The 12,057-nt window shown below is 43.1% G+C and overlaps 1 protein-coding gene across 1 annotated transcript in view; it reads left to right on the top strand.

Annotated features, from left to right (window-relative positions):
- The first annotated feature begins 3,341 nt into the window (after window positions 1-3,341).
- akap9 (A kinase (PRKA) anchor protein 9) overlaps window positions 3,342-12,057 on the top strand; it is an 87,633-nt gene continuing 78,917 nt past the window's right edge. Inside the window, 1 exon segment of the mRNA XM_062529095.1 lies at window positions 3,342-3,577. Within this exon segment, the coding sequence (XP_062385079.1) occupies window positions 3,530-3,577 (48 nt within the window). The 5' untranslated portion in view covers window positions 3,342-3,529.

The following is a 12,057-nucleotide window of genomic DNA, read 5'->3' on the forward strand; positions in this document are numbered from 1 at the left end:
CACCAGAGGTTAAACCATAGGAGGAGCATACTACTGACAAGTAGATTGTTATTTCTACGAGGACCCCTAGCTGCTGGGAGTAACCAACACAAAAACAGGTCCAACAATTCCACATGTGTACGCTAGATGGAAGCATGATCATAATAATGACCTGATGCATTATTACCATGCCTGTAAAATGACATAGATATATATATCTATGGTAAAATGATTGCAGGGGGTTGTTGTTGACTAGTAAGAGGGGGTAGGCCTAATGGATGCAAAAAAATCAACTAGTCCCATAATGAAAAATACTGCATGGAAAATATAGCTTTTGATAAATGCCTTGGTAGACGTAAACATCTTATAAACAAAATGCCTTGATATTCCATTACTTGACCCAAAAATGATCAAATCCCTTGATTTTCCATATCTTTTCAAAATCAAGATATTCCATGAAATGCCATGATCCGTGGGAACCCTGAATCAAAGATGTTGGAGTGAGAATGACTGTGTGTTATTTGTAACTGTTATTTGTAACTCTAGCTTTGGCAACACTGTCCCCAGCAGCCATGCTAATAAAGCTCCTTGAATTGAACTGAATTGAATTGAATTGAATTGAATGTAATTTAATTAAATTGAATTGAATTGAAGTTGGTTGTAATAATGTCAGTTGTCAACTTACTCTCACTCACAAACTCTTCACCATACTTAAAGATTGACATGGCTTTATTTCGGTTAGCCTAATAGCCGGTTTGATTTTCATTGAGATCTTATGGAAAGTACCCCCTCAATTTTCATTGAGAGATGATCTTATGGAAAGTTCCTCATGCTAATCTCTAGGTATGGTGGGTGTGTGATGATGTAGGGCTATTTTAATTAAAGGTCAGGGGAACTTTATCAGGATGCATCCTGGATCCATGAAATAACTGGCCTTTAAATCTGCCTGCCTATATAGGAATTAAAGGGTATGGATAGCCTACTTATGGCCCCTGTATTTTAAGGAAGAGAATTTTATTTATTTACGATACATTATTCATTCTCAAAGAAAATTGGTGTCCTTAAAGGTTGGGTATAATGTTTTCAACATTTTTAATTAAGGCATTAAGGCATTAAGATAATTTCTCTTTTAAGTTAACTTTAGCATGTGTATGTACAGGCTATGTAAACAGGGTAAGCACAACTGTATGTCATTCATGTGTCTAGGATGGATTGTTTCTCCTGGTGGCAACAGATGCTGCCTGATCATGTCTGTCCCCTCTGTTGCAATGCAGCAGACCCGTTCTCAGTTGTCCACTTGAGTCCCCTATGGAGTCCACCTGTAAAAGAAGTCTCAGCCTCCATGTGCTGCTTGTTGAATCCCTCATTCATGCATAATTTAAAAAGCCACTACGCTATCACACTATCTTCATTATTCAAATTGTGTTCCCTTGTGTTCCTTTCCTCCTGCCTCCAGTATGTGTGTGTGATGTGCAATCCCTTTTCTCATCCTCGCTCACCACTAATTGAAGCGCCGTCTGGTCGGAGAGGCCTAATCACACTTTCATCACAGACATCCGCTACCTTCTCTCACAATAAGCTTTCTGCTTCATTCCCACCTAACAGAACACACTCAGTGTTGCCGAGCACCAAATGCACCCTTTCACAATGTCAGTGTTCTGTCCATGTTTGACATTGACTGTTATGCAAAAACATTATGAGGTATGGGGTTCTGATTAGACTGGTTCAGGGAGGGGGTTCTCTCAGGAAAATGACTGCAGTGTTCAAAAACATGATATTGATGAAGAGAATGAATAAAAATATCTAGCTATAAGATAAACCACAATAATGGGATAATGGATAATAACGGCTTTTGGACAGAAATTCTTGCGAGACAGTAATAAGACAGACAGTGATAATCACATAAATAATCATGAGGCTGCTTTTGTTTGTCTGTTAACATGCCCGCTTTATTATCATGGGAATCAGAAAGGCACAAGAATAACACGGAAGATCAGTTGAAACCATTACTCTAACCATTCATGGGCTGCTTATAGCTTAAACTTACCGTATGCTTACCCACAGTTTTTAATTGAAGAAATGATTATTAGCAGTGAACTAACTATATATTCCTGAAATGGCTAAATAATTAAAAGTTGACTGTATATGGTCTTCTTGAATAAGTCTTGAGGGCCATTCCGTTGGTCAGAAACAGGCTACAGTGTGCGGCCCTCGTGGTGGAGCTGCTTGTGTTACACCAGATGACACCACATCAATAATGGATGGCTAGGACTTTCAGTTGGCCCTCAGTGCAATAGACTCAGGCTCTCTGTGCGTCCTTGGAGTGCCACACAAACCCTACAGGTCCACAGGTGTGACCAGAGCACTGTCCTGACACCAACGCCACAAGGGCAGGATGTCCAAGAGACGATGGGTCGAATTCAAGATCTGCCAAACCATAAGCTGCTCAGCGCCCGTCAGTCGAAGGCCGAGGCCATCATCTCCGGCTGGTGGTAGGTTCAGCAGAAACATTTTAAAGATGATGTATTAGGCCACTCGAAACATGTTTGAGTGCATTGACTATAATCGACTGTTGTCTCTAGAAACTCAACGGAAATCATAATCTGCAAAAAACTCTTATGTTTTGAGGACAAGATCAAGGGTAATGACTTCTTTTGACACTACTTAAATATTTCAGATGAAAAGAGTATTTTAAACATTTAAGATAGGCCTGGGTAGGCCATCTGAAAAACCTTTTTTGAATTCAAAGGCATATTTAGCCCTTTTCTGAACAAATTTTCATTTACATTTTTTGTGATAGCCATTGATGTTATGATGTTGTGATGATTGAGCCATTTAAAGATCATGCTAACAGCTTTTAGAATTAGTCAGTAGTTAGTATTACCATTGATCAATATTCTCCATAGACCTGTTTTATGTAGGCTAGCCTGTGGACAAATTAATAGGGTAAGCTTGAATAAGCTTGAGCGTTTTAAGATATAGGCTAGCCTACTATAGAACTGCATCCTGTTTAAATATATGGGCTACATTCAGTAGCCATATACAAGACTGTAGTAGAAAACCTATTTATCCTATTTCACAAGTCTAATTCCACAGGTTTCAAAAGCGTCTTCAGACATTAATTTTTAATACAGAGGCCTTACTAGTTGTTCCAAGTTCTTGGCATATGAGTAGCCTAAGCTAATTCCCTTGTGAAGCAAATGTATAACAAATGTATTTTAGACAGGTTTTCAAACTTTTCACATTCTTCAGAAAAAAGAAAAGAAAAAAAAAAACCTTTAGTAAAAGAAAAAAAATGTAGGAAGAGAAAGACACCTACGTGACGTCATCTCAACCAGTCTCGTGTGTTTACGTGGATAACATGGCGCCGACTATGTGGCTGTCGAATGGAGTCAGCACTTAGCCTAGTGTGAGAATCCGACGTGCTGTGAGGGCCAGGGATAAGACTGCTCACTGTTCACATGCTGTCTTATTTAAACACTTGGCTCCTATTCAGCGACAATTCGTATGAAGCCTGTTTCTTTCCCCAACAGCTACAGGGACAACGGTTATGGAAGACGAGGAGCGTCAGAAAAAGCTAGAGGCTGGCAAGGCAAAGGTAAGATACCGCCGTTAAAAAGAATGTCCTGCTCTCTTCATAACTTAAATATTGTGTCTACGACCAAGCATGAAGTGTAGAAGTAGTTTTATGACTCGTCACCGCTTCAAAAGCTACATATACGCTCGCCGTCCCGTAAACAGCTGACGTGAGAGGGTCTCTTCCGTGTCCCACTCCCAACTGCTGTCGCTACAATGTTATCATGGCACGCGCCTCAATGACAGCTTCGGGGTAGCCTACTGTATGTGGGTTAGCAAGCTAATCTCCTTTGTCATACGTGCGGGTGCTATGTTGTGAAATGCCTCGTCATTTCTGCTGTCACACATCACCGGCATGTTAACATACCAGGGATGTTAGTTCAGTGTCAGATGCACGCTTTATTTGCTCTATACGTTGACCCACATTAATCTAAGCGTTGGGATTGTAGCCTATGCTATATGCTACTGCTGACTGGACTGGATTTTCAAGTCATGCCCTCTGCGAATGCCAAGACAATTGCGTCACGGCATCTCTGTGATTTCTGCTCTTATGAGTGTCTTTTGAGAGATTCATGTGATTTGAATTAGCTCATTTTGACCCCCTGGTGGGCAAGTCAAGAGGGAGGGTTCAAACACTACCCCTACCCCAAACACAGATAAAAACAAAACACTGACACAGTCAGTTCCTGCTCTTTTCTAGAATTCTGGTCGTCTCTGTCGGTATAAAATGGTGTAACATATGTTTGAACCATTAGCATGTTACTTGGGCCACTTAATTCAGAAAATGAAGAGGAATGTGTCAGCATGACACTTCCTAGTACTAAAAATAGGACAGGCGCTTAAACTGTTGGTGCTAAAAATACAAAGTGTTTTTGAGGTAGTGCAGGGCACGAAGGAGGGTGGGAAGCTGGGACACATTGTGGCATGGCATGTGTGCAGCAGAGAGGTTTGCAGGACAGTCTAAAGAAGTGACCTTTGCGGCGGCGTCATTTCTCTAAATCTCTTGAGAAGCTTAAATGACCATGACTTTGCATTCCGAAGATGGTGGATCATGTGATGGCTGTGAAACTGTGAAACCGATCCTGTATTTGTTTCCTCTCACCAAAAGAAGTTCAGAGAGAAATTTACTATTACTTGTTGGCCTATAATGGAATCCTTTGTCCATGTAGGCTGTTCTGATAGTTTTGATAGGTAAACAAACCCTATATTGCCAAAAGTATTTGGTCACCTGCCTTGACTCGCATATGAACTTAAGTGACATCCCGTTAATCCATAGAGTTTTATATGATGTCGGTCCACTGTTTGCAGCTATAACAGCTTCAACTCTTCTGGGAAGGCTTTCCACAAGGTTTAGGAGTGTGTTCATGGGAATTTTTGACCATTCTTCCAGAATCGCATTTGTTAGGTCACACACTGATGTTGGACGAGGAGACTGGCTCTCAGTTTCCGCTTTTATTCATCCCAAAGATGTTCTGCTGGGTTGAGGTCAGGACTCTGTGCTGGCCAGTCAAGATCATCCACACCAAACTCTCATCCATGTTTATACGGACCTTGCTTTGTGCACTGGTGCACAGTCATGTTGGAACAGGAAGGGGCCATCCCTGAGCTGGGCTTGGTCCCTTAGTTCCAGTGAAAGGTCAATTCCATGCTCCCACCTTTGTGGGAACAGTTTGGATGGCCACTTTCTGTTCCAACATGACTGCACCATTGCACAAAGCAAGGTCCATAAAGACATGGATCTCAGAGTTTGCTGCGGATGAACTTGACTGGCCTGCACAGAGTGCTGACCTCAACACGACAGAACACCTTTTGGATGAATAACAGTGGAAACTGAGAGCCAGTCCCCTTGTCCAACATCAGTGTGTCAACTCACAAATTCGCTTCTGGGAGAATGTCTAAAAAATCCCATAAACACACTCCTCCAAAAGCCTTCCCAGAAAAGTTGAAGCTGTACTAGCTGCAAAGGGTTGACCAACTGATGTCATATTAAGCCCTATGGATTAAGAATGGGATGCCACTTACTGTAAGTCATCAGGGGGGTCAAGGCAAGTGACCCAATACTTTTATAGTGTAGCTATCGCAAATAAGGTGAGATGGAATATAGCAGTATACCCACAGAGTTGGTTTGTATAGTGTATAACCTTTAATCTGTGGTATTACAGCTGAACTTGCCACCTTATTGCCACCAGGTCTTAACCTTGTGTGGTTCTCTTAACCCTGTTGTGTCTCCATCTGCTTTTGAACTGGGATTGGCATGGCTTTCACTTTACCTAAACAAGTTAGAAGCTTCACCCTGTGCCATACTGAAGACTTTGTTTTGGACCATAGCAGGTTGTAAATGGCTGTATACACAGAAACACCATACTATGGAAGTCTTAGTTTTTGACATGCTCTCTAGACCCAAACTTGCCTTCCATAGAGCCTTAGCAGGAGCAAAGAGATGATGACGCTCCATCAAACCAGGGTAATGTTATCAAGGCCAAGCTGTATATCAAATTACGGCACTTACAAGTACAAGTGCCCCTGGGAAGTGAACCTGTGACCACATGCAATGTCTGTGCACCGTGATGCAATGTCCAGTGTTTCCCCTACAATGTATTCAGCAGTGGTGCAGCACCACGGCTGGATTGTCAGCACCACTGCAAAATCTTCACATGATCAGTAATGTCACCACAATTAATTAGGCCTACTTCCACATTCTAAAAGCACAACAGTCAACGTCATCGTTGAAATTGGGGTACTTGACAGACCCTAGCACCACTGCTGGAAAAAATTCTTGGGGAAACACTGATGTCCAATTGTGTTTTTTGGTGGTGGTGGTGTTGGTTGGGAAATGGCTGTTGGTAGGTTCAAACCAGTGGGCCTGTGGGACCCAACAAACTCTCTGTAATGTAGTGAGGTCAAGGTCTCTTATACGGTGTATCATTTGATCTCAAGAGAAGCCAAGACACCATTGAACAATGAAGCTGGCTGCTGACTGTTAGATGCTTACCCAGAGGTTAAAGGGAGCAAGCAGCTCAAGCATTAGCCTCTCATAACATACATTTTTACCTAGACATGTGAGTGGATGTTGACATACAGACTTTAGTATATCCACAATTAAAAGTGCACTTATCTGGTTTACCAACAAAATATGAAACGTAAATGGTTATGACTGCTATGAAAGAGCATGTGTAAATCCTCACAGTCCTTTATTCACAGCTACTTTTTTGGCATTTTGTATAAAATGTCAAACACACAATTTAGTGACCCTTCTATGTCAACTAACATTCAGAGAGTGACTAATACTGGCTATGCCCTTCATGGAGAACTCAGTAACTTTCTTTCTTTCATTCTCTTTCTCCCTCCCTCACACTCTTTTTCTCAGCAAAGTGCCTTATTTATCTCATCCCAGCCACTCAACAGGCAGTTTCCCTTTAGCGGCCAGCGTCTCTCTCTCTCTCTCTCTCTCTCTCTCTCTCTCTCTCTCTCTCTCTCTCTCTCTCTCTCTCTCTCTCTCTCCACTGTCAAAATTCAGTGTTGAATTTTTTAAAAAGTCAATGGTGTAGCCTCCCCATTGCTGTGCCTGAGGAGAACTTTAAACAGACCTGGCAGACTGTGGTTAGCACGCTGACACTGACAGTCCCCTTACAGGGAATAGGGGACGCAGCGCTCTGTCATATCTGAGACCATAACCACGGAAAACACATGAAAGAGCCTTTCAAGAAGTTGTTTCTTTTATTTTGCCAATCCCTTTTTTCATTCTCCCTGTAGGTTTCCATCTTGCATCCTTACTCTCTCTCATCCCCCCCCCCCCCCACACACACACACACTCTCACTCCCTCACGCCATCTCTCTGCCTGTCTGCGTGTGTGTGTGTGTGTGTGTGTGTGTGTGTGTGTGTGTGTGTGTGTGTGTGTGTATGGAACTGAGGGAGGAACAGAGTGGGAAAGAGTGAGAGTGAAGGCAAAAAAGATGGAGATGATGAGCTAGAAAGGGAGAGGAGAGTGTGTGTGTGTATGTATGTGTGTTTGAAGTGGTGCATGCCTCTTGGCTGCGATCTTGGTTGTGTACACTGCGGTGCCAACTGTTGATGGTCTTAGCAGCTGCTGAGGGCTCTGTGTGTCTGCATGTGCCTGTCGTCCTGTGGGAGGCTTTGACAGCTGGTCACCCCTTCATAGGGAACACCGGTCATCCTAGTTTGAAATATGTCATCTATCCTTATCATGTTTTTTATATACACTCATTGGTAAATTGCATATTTTTCATGGCTTACCCTACCAGATAAAACCTTGAATGATGTACTCCTCCTAGCCAGTAACTGTTTGAAAATAGCACCCTAAAGGTTCTATGAAGAGTTCTCTGGTGTAGGGTATTTTTATCCTTATTTTATTTGTCCACAGCACAGATCACACATACTCAATGGCGCCGGAAGAACCCATTTAGCTCGATATGAGCATGCCGATTCATTTAGCTGCTGGACATGTTTAAAAGCTTCTTCTGAGATAGAATTTGGACGGAGCGCTTTTGTTTCCGAGTTTTAAATGCATGCCAAGTCATTTCAGAGTCACTGATGACAACCCTACTATTAGGCTGTTTTATGGACTATGTCGCCATGGTTACATTATAAGACGTAGACATAATTAATTCGCCCAGTGCAAGTGGTCTATGATTGTCACGCCACAGTGACGGACTTATTTGAATAAACACCTTACATAAGGAACTGATCCAAAGACAGAAGTTCCGGAAACAGAGCCAGCCAGTCGGGGCTCACTTGTTAGGTGATGTCAGAGTTATACTTTTGCATTCCCTCAGTGTCTGTCACAGCGAGCAGGGAAGTTGGCATGGCGACCAGAGTTTGCTGACAGGATGGGTACAAGTGTTGGAGATGACCACAGAACTCCAGATTATGTCTCCCAGTCCTGTGACAAGCCATGCTGTATGTGTATTAACTAATGAGAGTCTTGGATGTGACTGTGGATCAGGCCAGATTCTCCATGCTTGGGGGCAGTTTGATCTGATAGATGTCACCATTTGCTAAATTCTGCCCAGTTTTTTGCAGCATCATCATGTGGAGCCCACTCCGACTCCAAAGGGAGGACAAGGGAGACTGATTTGAATCTCACATAAGCAAGCCAGTTCAGTAGCAGAAGTTCCCTGAAAGAGTACCCACTCTGCAGACACACAAATCAGCCAATTACAAGACCAAACTTTATTTATTTCTTTTGCCGCTAATGCTAAGTCGGCTGGAGAGTGCACGTCCAAGCACTCTGTTTTGATCTTTTAATTCGCCATTGATTGTTCCTCACAGCACGGCCCTTTGAGCTAATTGCCTCTTCCTAGTCCGGGCTGCTCGATCACGTCAGTTGTGATCTCGACACGGCCCTTCAGACCGGTGTGCCCAGTGGGCCATATGACGAATGGCTCTTTACCCTGTTGACCAATTGTCCCCCATGTTGGTGTGGCCGAGCGAAAATTAATTCGTCAAACGGCATTACAAAGTGTGGGTCACAAACTATTTAATTCCTACCCACCCGAAACAAACAGCCTCAGTGGCAGCATCCCTCACACGAATCCCACTGGCGTTGGTCTACTGCCCTGAGCTGGAACCCGACTGCAAATGGACCATTTTCATTAATGTGTTTTTCAGTGGCACATGTGATCAATCCCTTAACACAGTGGTTCCAGAGATTGCAGGGGGTCCACACAATGTTGCCTGGGCTGAGATTACCAAATCATATTTGTGCACATTAAATGTATAAAATCCCAATTACACACCCAGTTGGATAATCAAAACTTGTTTTAAAAAAATGTGTACCGGTAATCCCAATTAAAACATATTTTTATTCCACATTTAAATTCATGTAGCAAATTACTCTGACCTCTGAACTTGCGTAAGCAACCTTCAGGTCGGGTAGGCTCGGCTAGGCATTGGTAATTCATCCCTGGACCCCTATTGTTGAATAAAACAATGTCTTGTGTGTGTATGCGGGTAGAAGTTTGGGTAGGGGGCCCTGGCTTGTCTTAAAGGTATACTATGCAACGTTTTTCAGTTAATCAATTCGTTCCATACTGTTATATATGATTAAATGGGTCATTACCGGTCGAGCGGTGTTTTTTTTGGCCGCTCTAGTGGTCTGTAGCGGTAAAACCACACTTGCAACTTCAGGAGACACCGGGCACGCACCCATGCTCTACTCCAGGAAGTGTCATGTAAAGTCTCATGAAAAGGCACGGCAGACTGACCGATTGAGGAGTTTTGTCAAATATACACGCTAAAGCTGTAGGGGATGCTCTGCAGAGAAATATGCAAGCATAAAACGAGCGAAAATGAAAGCGAAACCGGCGATGAAATCGCCAATCCTGCATAGTATACCTTTAAATACAGGCAAGGGGGCCTTCAAGGAAAATAAAAGAGAAACAGGAAAATGAGAAACACTGCATTAAAATCCAAACGGGGAAAACCATTGATGTATGGGAGACTAAATATTAAAGAGACCCTGTGCAACATTTTCATAGTCATAAAATCGCTTAAGAATCGTTATTTTGCTTGACTGACCAGTTTTATCGAAAACAGTAATATTTCCTCCCGCCTCCAGTGTCCCTATCCGCTATTGCAGCCTTGCAGTTTGTCTAGGAGGCGATCGCTCCTTGTTTACATCTGGAAGTCTGAAACGTGTAAGGAACAAGAAGAACAACGCTTGCAATTTATAAATATATATATAGCCTATATATGTCTAAATATATACACGCTAAAGCTGTAGGGGAAGCTCTGCTGAGAAATATGCAAGCAGAAAACGAAGAGCGAAAACAAAACCGGAGATGAAATCGCCAATCCTGCATAGTTTCTCTTGTCACATTCAACAGTTCGGGCCTCACGGTCTTCTAGGTATCCATTAGTTGTGTGCTGACTGTGCACTTGAAAAAGAATTGGTGTTGTTCATACAAAGTAATGGCTCTGCAAATGGGAAACATGAACCGAGCCATAAACAACCCCAGCCAATCAGCACGTTGTATCATGAGCACGGATGGGACTTTATTGTCAGAAGTGTGGGTGACCTTTAGTGACCTAAGTGCTGTTAATGACCTGCTCCTAAGTGTTGCTGGTTCTCTGTTAATAGTATTAGTCCATCAAAAGTAATCAGTTAGGATGGTGCCTGACACATGAGGGAAGGCTTACTGTCTTGATCTGGAGCAGAGGCGTGCTGCGCGCTGTATGCAGTAGTGTGTGTGTGTGCATGCTGTATATGCAGTAGTGTGTGTGTGTGTGTGTACGTGCTGTATATGCAGTAGTGTGTATTTACGTGCTGTATATGCAGTAGTGTGTGTGTGTGTGTGTGTGTGTGTGTGTGCGTGCTGTATATGCAGTAGTGTGTGTGTGTGTGTGTGTGTTTGTTTGTTGAGAGTGTGATCATCGCAAAGCTCTTTATGCTTAGAACTGGGACATCTGATAATGTCCAAAGGATCCTGTGGAAGTTCACCGGCCACGTTCAATCAATCTGAATGGATCCCTTCTTTCCGAGGCAATTCATTTCTGCAGTGGTGGCAGATGTGCTCCAGCTTTTGTACAGAAATGTTCAGATTGACCTCCTGGATGTGCACGGATTCGCTACCAGAGGTCGGAGTTGAGGCTGAGGGGGAGCTCCAGAGAAAATCACAACATTTAGTCTACTCACGATTCTGAACATCATTATTCATTGATATGATTCTGTGCAGTATTATTCTGTTTTTTTTAAAGTGCAAGTTTTCAGAAATATCAAGCAATAACAAAAAACAAGCAGTGTACATACCACTGCAATATCGTGGACAGTGAGAGGACATTTGATTTTGTTACCCACGTTGCCTACAGTATAAACAAGTCCCACATGTATCTAATCTAAAAAGTCCTTTGATATGATTCAGCATGATCCTTGGCAAACTATCACAACACTTAGATACATTTTCACCCCACCCTTGGTCTGAGCCATCTAATATACTACTGAACAGAGCTTCTAAATGGTGCCTTATCTTCCTTGAAGCGCTATCAGACAGATTCCGTATAACACCCCTGTGATAAGAGCCGTTATGTCTACCCGCTGAGCCTCACGTTGGCGTTCAGATGGCTCCAATCTGATTACATGACACGGTCTGACCCAGACCTACTGCTGTGGACTGCGTCGTCTTGCCAAGTGGGCCAATCGGGCAGCAGTGGCATGTTTACCGACAGGAAGGTTAGATTAAAAAAGTGTGGGCCTGAGCTGAACTCCGAGGCTGGTGATGGGGGGGCTGGGGGTGACTGGTGAGTTAGTGCCTAGTGTGCAGCTGCTGGTGCTTGTATCTGCTGGCCTGGTAGAGCGGGTGCAACTGGAATAACAAGGCTGTTCCTCACACCTGTGCATCCGTAGCGACATGGGGAAACCTGTTGGTTTGTGAAGCCAAGCTGTGGTGACAGCCGTGGGGTTCGGTGTCAAAGCACCCTGTTTTTGTTCGCTTTCTGTTGTCGAATGATCTTGTCTTATACAATTTTGATTTTTGAGTTAATAA

The sequence above is a fragment of the Sardina pilchardus genome, chromosome 24, assembly GCF_963854185.1.
Source record: "Sardina pilchardus chromosome 24, fSarPil1.1, whole genome shotgun sequence".
NCBI classification, from domain to species: Eukaryota; Metazoa; Chordata; class Actinopteri; order Clupeiformes; family Clupeidae; genus Sardina; species Sardina pilchardus.